General features: G+C 41.7%; 2 protein-coding genes across 10 annotated transcripts in view; one reads left to right on the forward strand and one right to left on the reverse strand.

The window, feature by feature from the left end:
• CORIN (corin, serine peptidase) overlaps positions 1-7,124 on the forward strand; it is a 204,558-nt gene extending 197,434 nt beyond the window's left edge. For all 7 annotated transcript variants that reach the window (XM_080647714.1, XM_080647715.1, XM_080647716.1 and 4 more), the window contains 2 exons: positions 971-1,104; positions 5,313-7,124. In XM_080647714.1, the coding sequence (XP_080503840.1) occupies positions 971-1,104; positions 5,313-5,495 (317 nt within the window). In that variant the 3' untranslated portion in view covers positions 5,496-7,124. The remainder of the gene's footprint in view (positions 1-970; positions 1,105-5,312) is intronic.
• A 1,671-nt stretch (positions 7,125-8,795) lies between these two features.
• The window catches only part of ATP10D (ATPase phospholipid transporting 10D (putative)), a 74,948-nt gene continuing 68,028 nt past the window's right edge, over positions 8,796-15,715 (reverse strand). Inside the window, exons 22-23 of one of the 3 annotated variants that reach the window (XM_080682737.1) lie at positions 13,095-13,282; positions 8,796-10,388 (exon numbers count right to left, since the gene is read on the reverse strand). In XM_080682737.1, the coding sequence (XP_080538863.1) occupies positions 10,064-10,388; positions 13,095-13,282 (513 nt within the window). In that variant the 3' untranslated portion in view covers positions 8,796-10,063. Of the gene's footprint in view, positions 10,389-12,974; positions 13,283-15,715 lie in introns of those variants that run through there. The other 2 variants (XM_080682738.1, XM_080682739.1) reach the window with 2 other exon arrangements.

Here is a 15,715-nt window from a genome sequence, read left to right on the forward strand (position 1 = left end):
AGCGAGAAAGACCTGACTACACAGCGGGAAACACAATAGCAACTGCCTGGTTTATGGGACTTTTGTAACGATTACAGACAAGAGGCCCCGAGAATGGCGAGTGCCGTGCCTGGCCTGCTCTGAGTACCCAGTGCATGTCAGCGATTGTTCTTACCACCATTCTTTGACAACTCCTGAAACTCCCACTGTCCTCATCACACTGCTTTTTCCAAACATGCTTCCTTCTCCCAGTAAGGTACCCTGTGCATTTCTCCTGCATCGCCGTCACCTTTATAAAGAGAGCAGGGTGTACAATTTTGTAGAATGGCCAAACCACCACAGATTCATACTTCCAGAAGCCATTGTCCTTTTTTGAGAACTTTCCAGCAAGATGGAATTCACACTGTCCCCTTGGACACTAAGGGATCGCTTTGTCCCTTTCAACATCTCTCTGTCATGTCCTCTAGGATGAAAGGTTTTTTCCTCAAATAATGGCGCCCATAGTGGCCGGTCTCGTGGTGACACAGTCTTTAAGCCAAGGGGAGGGCGGGCCCTGCCGGCTGGAGGCGCCGGGTGTGTCCTGCGGCAGAGCTGGCAGCCTCCTATCTGGGGCAGAGCCGGGGATGATCACTATCCATTTCATTGCAGTGGCTGTTGGTTTTATTGGGGAAAGCGTGAGCCGAGTGACTTAGCCATTCCATGCCTTGCTTTTCTCAATATAACAAAGGGCTTTGACTAGAGGAGTGCCATCAAACTTCTAATTGGAAAATTCTGATTGCAAACAAGCCTTGCTTTTGAAATGACATTTTAAGTAAAGAATATGGCTTTGGGGGAATAAAAATGTAACCATCTCATATATAGTTAGCCTCATTTTGAGCCATTTTACCTACCTGTATATTTCCTTCTTCCCTCCTTCCCTTCTTTCCTCCCTCCTCCCCTCCCTCCTTTCCTTCCCTCCTTCCTTCCTTTCCTTTTCTTTTTTAATACCCAGTGCCCTTCAAGCTGCAGGAGGGAGAAGTCCGGGTGATTTCTCTGGAGCAGTGTCAGTCCTACTTCGACATGAAGACCATCACCACCCGGATGATATGTGCCGGCTATGAGTCCGGCACAGTGGACTCGTGCATGGTAAGTTGTTTTCTGATTATTGAGGTGGTTCAGTTCGGCAATAACTCCGGTGGGCCCACACAAACTCATTGTTATTCACGGGAGGCCCTTCGGGGACATTTTTGGAAAAAGACTTGTCAGCAGATGTTTATTCGCTCGGTGATGCCCTCCATCCGGGACCCTGCGAGTCCCCTTACGGCCTCCATGCCCTCGGCTCACTCGGGTGGCCTTCAGCTCGCTCCTCCACCGCCTGGGGCACAGCACCTGCGTCAGCAACGGGAGGGAAAGCAGCTGTTCTGGTCCATCCAATGGGACCATTTTAGGGGCTAAGACAAATGAGTTTCTCAGAGGAGCGAGTGGTAACCATGGCCCCAACCAGGCTGCCTGGGAAGCAGGGGGACACCAAGGGCGTTTTTTGCCATTGGGGTGAAGGCATTAAAGCACAGGCAACCCCCCAGCTCCAGGTGTGTGAAGAGCCACCTCTGTCTCAGCAGTGAGCACACCGGCATTGTCTGGGCCTGCACTTGACCGCCAACATGTCTACAAATGTCACTGCATGCGACCCCAGACACTTGGGATTCCTGGTCACAGCAGTTCGTAGAGCATGCTCACTAAGCAGTTCAGGGAAGCATCTTCTTTGCAACTTGATAAACACTCAGTGGCTATTACACTGGACTGTCTGTCTCCCATGGAAGGAAAAAAAAGGGCAAGTGCTCAAAGAAGCTTATGACAGAGTGGGGACAGCAGTTATTCTCCATCGAGGCTGTGAAGCACCTTTGCTATTTCACTGCTTTGGAGTAGGTTCAGTTGTCCCGCCCCCATTTTAGAATTGAAAGAAGAGATTCAATAATGATGTTACTGCTGACCTAGCATAATAAAATGACACTTCTGCTGGTCCTGTTTCAGAGTGGGCAAACCCGGGGACTGGGGACAGCCCAGTGGGGATTCCTTAGACAGTTGCCAGGGGGAAGAGGGAGGCAGACAGCTGGCTCCCTTAGCGTTTCACTGAGGCCACACACAGCCAGCTGAGGTGGGCAGTGGTAGAGGAAGCCTGCCTTCCACACAAGAGTCCCAAGTTTGATTTCTGGGACTCTTAAACAATACATAAATATCTAACTAATAAAAGAGAAATATGCAAATTGACCACACCTCCGCAACAACCACCAGCCAATCAGGAGTGAGTATGCAGATTAACCCAACAAAGATTGTGGGTTAATTTGCATACGAAGGTGGGGAGCAGCGGGGCAGGGCAGGACACCTGCTATGAGAGGGAGGGGGTGGGGGTGGAGGGAGCTACAGGAGCGGCGCTCAGGCTGGGAGTGAAGACTTGCAGGCTCCTGGGCGGCCGGCAGTGAAGCCAGGGGAAGGAAGGCCTATTCTTGCACGAATCTTCGTGCAACAGGCCTCTAGTTATTTTTAAAAATATGTAAATAATAAAGATTTAAAAAGTAGTGTTTTGGGAGGCAGAATGGTGTAGGGCTTGGGACACAGCATTTGCAGCCTGAAAGATCTGGGTTGGACCCCATCTCTGCTGGTAAGAATAATGTGATCTGGAGAAATTATCTAACCTCTCTAGACAGGCTTTTCATGAGTGGAATGGGACTGAGTCTGATTTGCACGGTGTTTGGTGTATGTGAAAGCCCCTATCTCTCACATATCTGTGTGGAATGTCTGGCATATACACTCAATAAAGAGTAACTGTCTGAATATTAACATTTATCACTTGGCGCTTATTGTGTTGCAGGATCTCTTCCAAATGCTTGGTAACAACTCATTTAATCCTCACAATCACCTATTGTGATTATATCATTGTTTTTCCTAGTTTACAGATCGAGATAAGAAGGGACCAGAGAGGTTAAGTAACTTACCCAATATCACCAGCACAAAAGGTGGTAGAGTAAGGCTATGAACGCAGGAAGCCTGGCTCCAGGGCCCAGGTGTTGGGCCACTACACTATCCTAGTTGCAATGATGACTGTGAATACATTTTTCCAAAGGAGGGTCAAGAAGGTGATTCTTGAAAGAGAACTGAATACTGTGCACAGACACAGGCACAGGCATTTCATATCTGGTGTCTAACGTGAACCTAGTCACGCCAACTTCTTCAGCTGTGGGAATTCGGCCCTGTGGGGATCTTAAATGCATACCGGAGATTCTCTGACACAGCTCCAGGTAGAAAATAAAACAAACCACAAAACAAACCGAAGTGACTTTGACTAGGTCTGGAGCAAGATTCTTCACCAGAACCTCTCATTATCTTTCCGATTTATCCACGGGGCCCTTTGGAAGCTGTGGGTCCCTCTGTTAAGGTCTAGAAATCATCGGGATCAATCCTGAAGCCAAACATTAACTTTGGCCCACAGCCCAGTATTACTAAGAGGAAAAGAGGGCCAGAAAGATCAAACTGTGCCTCAGCTGAATGCTCCCTGTCGTTTTGAATGCTGCTTCTGTGCCTCTTGTTCTCTACCTTAGAAATGTCCCTTACCTCGCTAACCCACCTCAAACCCACATGGTAGGAAGGCACTTTCTCTGTTCTTCCCCAGCTGGAAGTAATTGCTCATTCCTGTGAGGGTGCCTTAGTCCTTAGACTTTGCTTTCTTGTAAAGGTATTCTGGTTAGCAAAGTGGACTTTTGGCCCCTCAGTGACAAAAACAGTGCCTTCCTCTGTGTGGGCCTCAGCACGGAACCTTGCAAAGAGCAGATGCTAAATAATTATCGGGTTAAATTTCTGATCTGGAAGTGTAGAGCAAACCTGTAAACATGCTCCATTTTAATCACTCTCTGGCATAATGAATAGCTCAACTTAAATAAGTCAGCATCTTAGCATTTCTCTTATATAAGGGGAGATGAAAAAATTGTGGAGTATGTCTAATAAAAATTGAGGAGTATGTCTAATGTTTCCAGTAAATTTTGCTTAAATTTTTCCAATTGGGCTTTTTAGGCAGAACAATTTATTCATACCCTTGCATGGTCTATGCTCATTACTTAGGTTTATGGCATTGGGAATTTATGAATGTCAAGATCACCACCTCCCCAAAAGCACACAGCACAATCAAAAATTCAGTTTTGCTTTAAGAGCAGTCCTATTCACTGACATTTCTAAGGAGCAAGTTAGCCTAGTTATAGGGTTGGAATCATGGTGCTAGGCTGCCCGAGTTTAAATTATAGCCCTTCCAATAAACAAGTTCTACACCTGTTGTGCTTCATTTTTATTACCTTTAAAATAAATTTAATAATTATTATTATATCACATTATTATTATTATCAACTCATAAGGATTGTGTAAGGATTAAATGAGGTAATACAGGACAAGTGTTTAGAAAAGTATCAGTAAACATGATTACCATTGTTCTTCAATGTTGCCAAGTGGGAATGAGCATAGATATACTTCGAAGTTTGAAACGCTTGCATTGCCAGGAGTATTTGTAAATTTCCACCATATTTGCTTCCTTATTTTCTAAGGTAGCAATCCTTTTCTTTTGAGGCACTGCAGAATACACCCTCTAACCTACTCTGATCTTTCAGAAGTAGCAAATATTAACTTTATAAAGTTATTGTGTTTTAAGATTAATTATATGTGGCAAAAGAACCGAATAAAACTCAAATGCAACACCTAAACTTAAATATCAAGAATGAAAATCTCTATGCATATGAAATATAGATATAAAGAAATGAAATACCTTATGGTAAATAATTCTTGTGTGGTATTTTCCATTCAAGTATGCTAATTGACAAGGTCCTAAGAACTATTAAGAAATGCAGTATGTGGTCCCTGAGTATATTTTACTTATTGCATTCATTCACATAGTCAGAATCTTGAACGTGGTAAGTTTGAATGTTCCATGTTGGGTACTTTCTACATTTATAAAATGGATCAAAGTTAAAGAGTGTGATTATGAGAGAATTGATTCTGATAAAATAAACTTAAGAAATATGACATATTTTGATAAGTACGGGAAATGACTAAAAATGTCTTCTGATTTCACAGAAGAAGAAAAAAAAAGTCTTTCCCAAGCCATCCCTATCCTTTTAGACTTTAAAATGTCCATTTGGAAGTTCCATTTATGGAGTGGAGAGCATGTCCCTCCACAGGTTGACAATAAAAGCTTTGTGGAAATTTTCCAAAAGGTTGGTTAAGCTGGGTTTGGCTTTAGTGCGCCCTCAGGATAACACGGACACCGTTAGGGCTCTGAGACACCGGTGACTAACGTTCCCTGCTACTCCTTACAGGGGGACAGCGGCGGGCCTCTGGTTTGTGAGCAGCCCGGAGGACAGTGGACACTGTTCGGCCTAACTTCGTGGGGCTCCGTCTGCTTTTCCAAAGTCCTGGGGCCCGGAGTTTATAGCAATGTGTCCTACTTCACTGAATGGATTGAGAGACAAATATATATCCACACCTTCCTCCTAAACTGATTCCAAAGATGACCGGGGACGTTGCCAGCGACACTCAGAGAAGACAGGGTCTTGGCTGTGGAGCACTTTCTGCAGACGGCTGTGCAGAGAAGCACTCCCTGGACACATGGACGGGGAAGCTGGGCAGTGCACTGCACACATCCATGCTTGTTTCAGGCTAATGTTATTCAGCTTTATTTTTCTTATTTCAAGTTCGATGAAAGTCTTTAAAAAAAAAAAAAAAAAAAAAGAAGCAAAGCTTATCTGGTTGTTTTGTCAGCCTAACCTTGACCACTTGACCACTAGTGCAAAACTGTCGACCCTGGAGGGTGAGGGTAATGCAGGCGCCTGGGCAGCAGTTGTAAAGTTCCCTCTTATCCGGTCACAAAAAAGGACAGTGAGAGGCAGGCTGACCAATCTTACCCAGCTTTTGTTTCTCAAGGATAATAGCATAGTGGCAACCTTCCTATTAACCTTGGTGACTTGCTTTTGATTTATTAAAAGCCAAGATAATTTACATGCTTAAGTTATTTACTAGGACTCTTCTAAAGTCTTTAAAATGTTGAGCACTGATGAAAGACGGAGGCGAAAGACAAGTAGCATCCCTGTAGGTCGCTGCAGCAGCCAGACACACTGAACACAGAGCTCTTTAGACATCACTATGAGCACTGACATGGTAGGGTTGTGCATCCTGAATTTAAACCAAGGTTGTAATGTGGTAGAAAAGTCTCCACAGAACTTCCCCTATAGCTGGGGTTTGTTGTGTCTGTCAGTTGGCTGACTGAGATTTCAAAAACTAGGAACATATCCATGGGCAATATTTTTATTTGGTTCCCCCCATGTGACAATGGAATTTGAGATTCTACTTTGCCAAAGGAGAACTTGCTTTCGACTGCAGAGATGCAATTTAAAAAAAAAATTAAATTGTACCCTACCCCAATGAAATATTTTCCAGTTTGTCCATACCAATGAAGTACAGAAATGTATCTCAAAGCACAGGAAAGCTTTGCATAACATTTTGTAATTTTCCCTGAAAGATGTTTAATATCTGGTGTTGCTAATTCTTCCCATCGATAATTAAAGCAAAAATTTAAAGATGCTTTTAAGCACTGGGCCACTTTACCCACATCAATATCTTTAGCGATTAGTGGTTATTTTTTCCACACTAAAAAGCTTCAGAACACACGTCATCACCTGCACCTAATTTAATTAGTCAGGCACCCATTTTTGCAACATCCAAATGCCTTTGGAACAAGTAGGATTCCCTACTAAGCTCCACCAGCAACCTGGACTGCCTCAGCATTCCACATAGAGACTACCTGCAGTTTTTTACATGTATTTTTGTACTCTTTTCTATGTGCACACATATTTGAAATCCAAAAGGTTGTCTTGACACTTTCCATGGTATTCATCGCTTGTTCTGTAGTTTGTATAAACGTATTGAGAATGTGAAATCCAGCAACTGAATTTTGGTCACAACTGTATGGAAGTTGAAGAATATGGGTCAGTTTTGTTTTGTTATAGTTGTAGGTACATACTTAATGTAACAACTTTTAGCCTTGCTCAGCTGATGTTCCATGAAATGTACATATTGCACTTATTTTAAATAACCATTAATACAAATAAAATGGTATGATCTCTTTTTTATGTATATGGATGGCATGTCCCAGAAAACTGTCTTTCCCAATGTAATAGTTGGCACCCAGTTTCTCACCAATCAAAATGCCTGTCTTATTTCGGACTTTCTCAAGAACACGCTCTTTTACTTTAGATGACAGGTAACGCCTTGATTAGTCTGGAATTAGAGGTTGCTAATACTCTCAAATCACCCATTGAGCATCCAACAAAAACTAAGAGTGTAAGGATCTTTAATGTCTAGAGTACATTTTCGGAAATGGATCCAATTCTTTCATAAGTCTTTTGGGATAAAATTGCATCCCCAAATATATACTATTAGGCACTTTTCTCTGGCTACTAGGAGCAATTATATTAATTTCTCAACATTTGGTGAAATAGGTTTGATACCAAAATGCAACCATTCACATCAGCTTGGGTAACCTGTGTAAGAGTTTTTTACTTGTAAATGAGACCATTTAAAGGGTTAGAACAGATCCCAGTTCCTTTGCACTTGGGAGGCAGATGTATTTAAGAACCCAGAATTTTTCAAAAATTTAAAAATACACTTTAACATCCAGAAATAAAATACAATTTTCTGTAGCAAATATATAAAAATTATATTAAGTACATGATAGCTTCACCTCTGTTCAGGGCATCGAGTTTGTAACTAACTTGTAAAAAAAATTCAGTTCTCAGTGTTCTTGGGATTTTGGAATCAAGGAATTGTGGCCCCATAACATGAACACTCAAGAGTTTCACTTACTCATATGTACAAATACTTGACAGTTTTTCTTAGTCTTTTTGGCTCATTCCTTTATCATTAGATTCTAAAACTTTATTTATTAGTAAAAATATTTCTAATTTTTTATTTATCAGAAGATTTATCTCAGGGAATGAATGCCAGCTACTATAAGGATAAAAGGTGATATAACATCATAGATTTTTCCATATAAGAAAAAGTCAAAACAATATTCTGGTAAAAGGTGTACTTAGGGATTTTCCTTCTAAGTTCTGGCACCAATTACAGTTGGATTCAGTGAGTATCCATAGGAGTGATGACAGTTTTGTATCACATTATTTATTAAACAGTTTATTTAAAATAAAAATCTATAAGGAAGCAGAAAGCAACTTCCATTAGCTATGTGGGATTTTGAAAGTTCTGGAAATTGGTCTATATAACAGACTATCTATATATATAAAGGGCTAAGCGACCGTTGCATCTGAAACAACCGAACGGACGACCGAACAGGCTGTGTGGGGCGACCAGGCCGGCAGGGGGGTTAGTGAGGGGCGACCAAATGACCGAACAGCAGGCTGCGTGGGGCAACCAGGACCATGGCGGGGGGCGGGGGGCAGTAAGGGGCGACCACACCAGCAGGGGGTGCACTAAGGGGCGACCAGGCTGGCAGGGGGGGGGGGCAGGCCAGCAGGGGGGACAGTTAGGGGTGATCAGGCAGGCAGGAAGGTGAGCAGTGAAGAGCCAGTGGTTCCAGATTGTGAGAGGAATGTCCAATTGCTCCCCTCAACCAAACTGGGCCTAAACCAGCAGTCAGACATTCCCCGAGGGTCCTGGATTGGAGAGGGTGCAGGCTGGGCTGAGGGAACCCCCCCCACCACCACCACCACCGTGCACGAATTTCGTGCACCGAGCCTCTAGTTTACAACAATATCAGAAGGCTACAAAAATCAGACCAGAAGACAAAGTCCTGAGAATAATAGTTTAATAGTCATTAAGACAACTTTGATATAGAAACAAAACATTAGCATGGAGATTTCATGAAGGGAATTCTGGGTAATTGGTGGCTGACAATTTTCAGATGAACCAATGTAGAATTTTAAAAGAACTCAACAAGAATACATGATCTTATAACTGGCCTTATTTGGTATAAACTAGTTTCTTGTTCCAACGAAAGACAGCATACATGATATGCAACAGCAGTTAGCCTGCTATAGATATTTCTGTCCTAAAATGTATTAAAATACAAATTTTTCTAAGAACCTCATGGAATCCTTCTGAGAACCACCTGTCCTCGTCTCAATTCCTAGCTCATTTTTAGAGTTTACAACCCCAAAAAAGTTGTATGGCATTGCAAGGACTATGAACCCTCAAATGGTCTCTTGATGATTGTTTTGAAATTGATTGTCTCATCTTGATCAGGCTATTGTCAGTTTTAGGATACAAAAGGATAGTGCTAAATGGCCCACAGGCTCAGCTGATTCTGTGTCTTACCCATGGCTTTTGTTCCCCAATTAACATCTGCACACAATTGACCCATTACCTGATGGAGGCCTAGCCACCTCCTTGCCCCTTCCCAATGAAGGCCCCACGGCAGGAGAACACTGAAATGAACAGAGAGGTATGCCTAGCATCTTCAGTCAGAAGACCAAAAACATCTCATAGGAAATAAAAAGCTATTAATAACTAACTATATTTTATTATTCTATTTTAGGTACATTGTTGTTTAAAGGGCTCTTATAACTTTTTTCCTCTGGAAATTAGTCGTTTATAACTTTTTTTTTAATGTGGAACTCTCTGAATTCCAACTATCAATCAAACTACATTTTTTTTTCTTAAAAAAAATCAAATCAGATTGAAGTCTGCTCAGTTAAAGCATTTCTCTTGAATATGAGGTTTCACAGTAAAATAAATATATCTCAAGTAAATGAAAACACTTATATGTCTAAGACAATTAAAATGCTCTCATAAAATCCAAAATGTTTGATAAAAACATTTGATTCTGAATTAAATACTTTAAATCCTTAAACTCTGTCTAGGTCAAACTCTATCCTCTCTTATGAATGCATCTATGAACATACCATCAAGGTCATCACGCTGGCTTTTTCAACCCAGTAACATATTCATGACCCTTAAGGAAAATCCAAGTGATTCTTGCTTGGTAGAGGTGCCTCTTCAAAGTCTTCTTCCAAACTCGAAGGAATACTTGCAACTTCAAAGACGGTATCCTGCCTTTTTAACCGTTTGAGGGTCCAGCCACCCATGAGGTCTTAGTTTCACAATAGTCTGAGTCCAAGGCAGTTTCATGTACATTTCCTTGCTCAGCAGCACAAGAAGTTGCTGACATCATGGCAAAGACGACAGAAGGGCCACTCATGGCTCCGCTCTCTGACTTGGCAGCTGAGTGGTCAGCACACTTAGACATCACTTGACCCATCTTTCCAGCCCCTCTCCACTTCTTGAGGGCTTCAGTCCTCTCCTCTGGAGTCAGTCTGTCCAAGTGCTTAGCCCTCAGGAGTGGAGATGGAAACAGGGATCCCTGAAGAACTCGGTATATAAACCTAGGTTACAAAAAGCATCACCGAATTACCTTCACCTCAAATGCATCATAGGACACAAAAAAATACTCACCAATCAGAGCTAGTAAAAGGGTAGTCTGGGGGCCCCCTTGAGGTAAAGGGGGAGGATAAGCAAAATATAAAATAGAAATGATAACAATATTAAATAAATTAATATTTGTAAAGCATTTAAGAAGTCGTGAGTACCTTTTGAGTGCTTGTTAAACAAATAAACAAAAATGTATAATAGTAGAGATACCAATAGTGCTGCATCATGGGTGTAATGTTAGGTTCAATAAGAAAGTACATGTAAAGCAGGCAGAGTGTTGGCACATAGCAAGTGTTCAAAATGTTAGCTATGAATGTCTTATAGCTACGGTAACAAATTACCACAAACGTGTCCTGAAGCTGGCAGTGTTTATGCTGTTATAGCATTCTCAAAAACCTTGTGGGTCACCAATGTATGTCATGGGGATTTATGCCATTAGATAAGAGGGTCTTCACAGATCTTTCCTGTATAATCCCATCTCCTCTCTTGAAGGCTGTAGAGATGGTAGAGGGATCCATGAGTCAGACTCCTAATCTCTAGCAAAAGGTTGTCCAGCCATGCTCTTGGCCTCTCTAGAGCATACTCCAAACAATCAATCTCCTGATTTTAGCAACTTCTGAAATCTGGGTAGGCTGAGGATTTCCTAAATCTAGTTCCTTTTAACTTCAATAGTTCTTCCTTCATCTCTTTTCTCTCACAATTTATCATAAGCAACAAGAAGAAACCAGGAAGACCTTCAACACTTTGCTTGGAAATCTCCTCAGCTAAATATTCAAGTTCAAAATTTACAAAGTCTGCTTTCCACATAACAGTAATAGATTTCGGCTACATTTTCTGCTACCGTATTATGCAGTGCCTTTAACTTTCACATTTCTAGCAATGTCCTGTTTATGATAATATATGTTATTTTCTACGCTTTCTCACTTTCTTCTGAGTCCTCACCAGCAAGCATTGATGTCCATATTTCTACCTATAGTTTAGGGAGTCCAGTATTTCCTATGACGTGCCTCAAAATTCTTCCAGTCTCTGCCCACTACCCAATTTCAAAGACACTTGCACATTTTTGAGTATTTGTTATAGCAGCACCCATCTTCCCGGTAGCAAAACTTACATGTTTCCTGTGGCTGCTGTAACAAGTTACCACAAGCGTAGCGCCTTAGAACAACAACAATTTATTCTCTCATAGTTCTGAAGGTCAGAGATTCTGAAAACACTTTCACTGGGCCAAAATGAGTGTTTCAGAAGGCCCATGCTCCCTCTGGAGAATCCACTCCTTGCTTCTTGCGGCTCCCAGGGGCGTCAGCATGCCTTGGTTTATGGCGAAAAAAACTCTGGCTCCCTGGTCACGGTGCCTTCTCCTCTTCTGTCTGGTCGGATCTCCTTCTGCCTCTCTCTTATAAGGACACTTGCTATTACATTTAGGGCCCACGCGGGTAATACAGGATGTTCTCCCTGTCTCAACACCCTTAACATAATCACATCTGCGAAGACCATTTTTGCTACATAAGGTAGTACTTACAGGTTCTAAGGATTAGGACATGGATATCTTTTTAGGGGGTCATTTTTTCAGCCTACCACAGCAATATTAGAATTTTAATGGTATTACTCTTGAAGGAATTTTTGAAGGCTATAACTTTAATGTAATTGTTTCTTCATAAATTCTACAAGTTCATCTTGTCAGTATTTTAAATCTTAGAGCTGGGAATAACAAGGAACACTACAGAAGCACTTCAGTTTAAGAGAAATGGTTAAATATGCAACTGTGACCACCACAGAATGACTCAGGTGGGTTTTCCTGGTGCATTTCTAGAAGGGACGTCCATTAGCAAAACAGGTGTGTGGCCGTTGTGCTTGATAATGGTGCTACAGATCAGGGTTGGCAAACTTCTTCCAATGGGCTAGGTAGTGATATTGTAGGCTTTGGAAACCATTTAGCCTTGCTGCAACGATTCAACTCTGCTGTAGAGCAAAAGCAGCCACAGACAGTAATTAATGAGCATGGCCATGTTCCAATAATACTTTATTTATAAAATCAGGCAGCAGGCCAGATTTGATCTGTGAGTCACAGTTTGTTAACCCTGTTAGAGAATAATATGAAATCACCATTGTGACTCTCATATCATGTTTAAAAATATAAAACAACTATTTCTATAGTGTTTTCAGCTAAACAGATTTTATAAAACTGTAAAGAAGATGAGCTCTAACAGACTTGAAAGAATCTATAGATTAAAAACCAATGCATACTTCTTAGCCATTTTCATCCCATGCCATATCAGAAATCAGTTAACCTAAAATGGGAAGAATAACTAGAGTCAAATAAGGAAGAAGAGATGTGTGGTTTTAAATGTTTATGAGGAGTGGAAGATGGCAGAACAAAAAGATAGAGGAAAGGATCTAAGTCCTCGGATAACCAGCAATGATGCCCTATCCTGTGGACTGGACTGTCAACCAGATTAGAGTTTCCCATGAGAAACAAACCTTCCCTTTGCATACGTCACTTTTGTTCTCTGGTAACACGGTTAAAAACAATATTTTAACTAGCAGACAGACTGACTTCTTCACTGCTAACTGGATAGTGTACCATCCATTCTTAGCAGTTGCTTGGAGAATCTCGGGCTCCGATTTCACATGTGCTCTTGGTGATAAAACAAATACCACACCTGGGGAGAAGAGCAACACAGACTGTGAGGACGCAGACGAGGTAGAACACTGGGTCCAGCAGGTGCTCGTGCATAATCCAGTAGGGGTTGGAGGGGGGGTTGCAAGTGACACACACGGCTCCAAAAGCCAAGGCAAAGAGGAAGTAAGACAGGATGCTACCAACGATGACCAGCATGTGGATCCCAGTCTGCAAGACAAGAAGCACAGGGGGATGAGCACTGGCTCACGGGTTGTGCAGCTGTGTTGCGGAGACAACATGTCTAGGCAGTAGGTGAATGGGGTGACACCTCAACAAACAAAACACAAAAATATCGAAGTGTTAAGACAAGAGCATCTTTCATGAACAGCTCGTATCCCTATTTAAATTGTGAAAAACTAAGTCAAGTGCCAAAAGGTAATTCTGATAACTAGTTTATTTTGGTTATTTTTAAAAAATACATTATTATTGATTTCAGAGAGGAAGGGAGGGGAGAGAGATATAGAAACATTAATGATGAAAGAGAATCATTGATTGGCTGCCTCCTGCGTGCCCCACACTGGGGATCAAACCCGCAACTGGGGCATGTGCCCTGACCAGGAATCGAACCGTGACCTCCTGGTGCACAGGTCGACCCTCAGTCACTGAACTACACCAGCTGGGCACTAGTTTATTCTGTATTATCCACAAACCATGAGGTGTTTGGATTTTCTCATTAATTTTTTTTCATATAGTCTCACTCGTTAGTCTGTTTTTCCTTTAAGGTAATACTTTAATGCAGTGAACCTCAAACTTTATCCATTCACACTGTGGTAGTCATTACTGTTGCTCACCAATATTCTCATTCTTTTCCCCAAATAAGCATTCGGAAGGATTGTACTTCTCCCATCCCCTCAAAAGTAAGCCTAGCCACCTGTCTTGCTTTGACCCTTGAAATGTGAATGGAAGGGACATGCACAACTTTGAGGTCAGAAGCTGTGAAGAGCTATTGACAGCATACAATTTTCTATGCTGTCTCCTTTCCTTCCATGTTGACCAAGAAGTTCCCCATGGGGACAGTTCCAGATGGTAGAGCTCCAAGACTCAGCCGGGTCTTAGAGCCACCCCTCAGGAAGATTGCTCTAGAGCTGTCTAGAACCTTAGTTAACTTTACATATTAGTATGCAAGAAATAAATCTCTGTGGATCAAAGCATAACCTAGCCACCTTCATATTCATGTATAGCCTACAATATTATTTTTAAAAATATTTTTCTCTAAAATGGCTTAATTAACTTTATTTAGAAAAAAATAAGCAGATTACTACCTTAAATATAACATTAGCATTACCTGTATTAATAGTGCTAAGTCTGGAGGCTGGTCTGTTGGTTTTTTTTTCTTGTTTTTTTTTAAATTTCTTTATTGATTAAGGCACTGGTTCTCAACCTTTTTAATGCTGCGACCCTTTAATAGAGTTCCTCATGTTGTGGTGACCCCCAACCATAAAATTATTTTCATTGCTACTTCATAACTGTAATTTTGCTACTGTTATGAATCGTAATGTAAATATCTGTGTTTTCCGATGGTCTTAGGCAACCATCAGGTTGAGAACCGCTAGCAGGGTCGCCTAAGACCATCAGACTTCCTCTTTGAAATAATCTGAAGTATGATGAGAAAAACACCTTTGCATTATGTAGCACCCAGTGTTGTTTAGTGCAGTGCACATACAGCCCTGCCTAAATCACAGTGTATACCTTTGCTCTGTATGCTTTTGGGGAAAGCACTGCCTTCATTCATCTTTTTTATTTTCCCACCATTATACTTTCCAAACAAGAGCCCATTTTCTCCTTCACGCTCAATCTTGCCAAGTATTTCCCCATGGTCAATATCTTCAAAAGTCACAAAGGATGCTTTGTTTTTTGTAAAAAGTACAAACTTCTTAGAAAATATAGGCTAAATCCATAAGATCTTCATGCCTCTAAAACAATGTCTTCTTTCTTTCTCAAATGGCCTTCCTTTCCATTGAGCCTACTGCCCGAAAGTTAACATGGGCTTTGGCAAGTGAGACAGTGCCTTGATGGAGCTGACACAAGAAAATAAATTGATACCAGGAAGTTAAGGTGAAGGGAAATTGGTTGAAAACCAACAGGGAGGTGGCTGGTGACAATGAGATGGTGAGCAAGAGGGGAAGGGAAAGCGATTGCTAGTCTCAGAATGGCTGACTCATTGAAAAGGCCCTGAGCATAAGAAACAATTTGATTCTTACGCCAGGGAGAAACAATCATTAAAAAATCGTTTCTTCCTGGCATGGAGACAAGTCTTTAATGATGCATCCTTTATATAGCAGCCACTGTTTTTCTTGGCACTTAGCTTTCACTTCCCTTCCTCTTATTAGGACACGGGCATTATGCACAGTCTTGGCAACACATTCCTCCTCTGGCCAAAGCCTGTGACTGGAGCTAAGGGAATATAATTCTGTCACCGCAGAATAAACTCGGAGCACAATGAGGCAAGAGCAGGAAGAAAGGACTGGGGTCAATTCAGAGCAGAGAACCATCCCGACAAGCCTGCCCACTAGTTTCTGTTCCCGGATCTCTGGAACCACTCTGGTTCCTCGGGATGTTTTTGTTTTATTTTGTTTTGTTTTGTTTTACCAGGGCTCTTCC

Source organism: Plecotus auritus, assembly GCF_963455305.1.
Source record: "Plecotus auritus genome assembly, chromosome: 1".
Taxonomy (NCBI): domain Eukaryota; kingdom Metazoa; phylum Chordata; class Mammalia; order Chiroptera; family Vespertilionidae; genus Plecotus; species Plecotus auritus.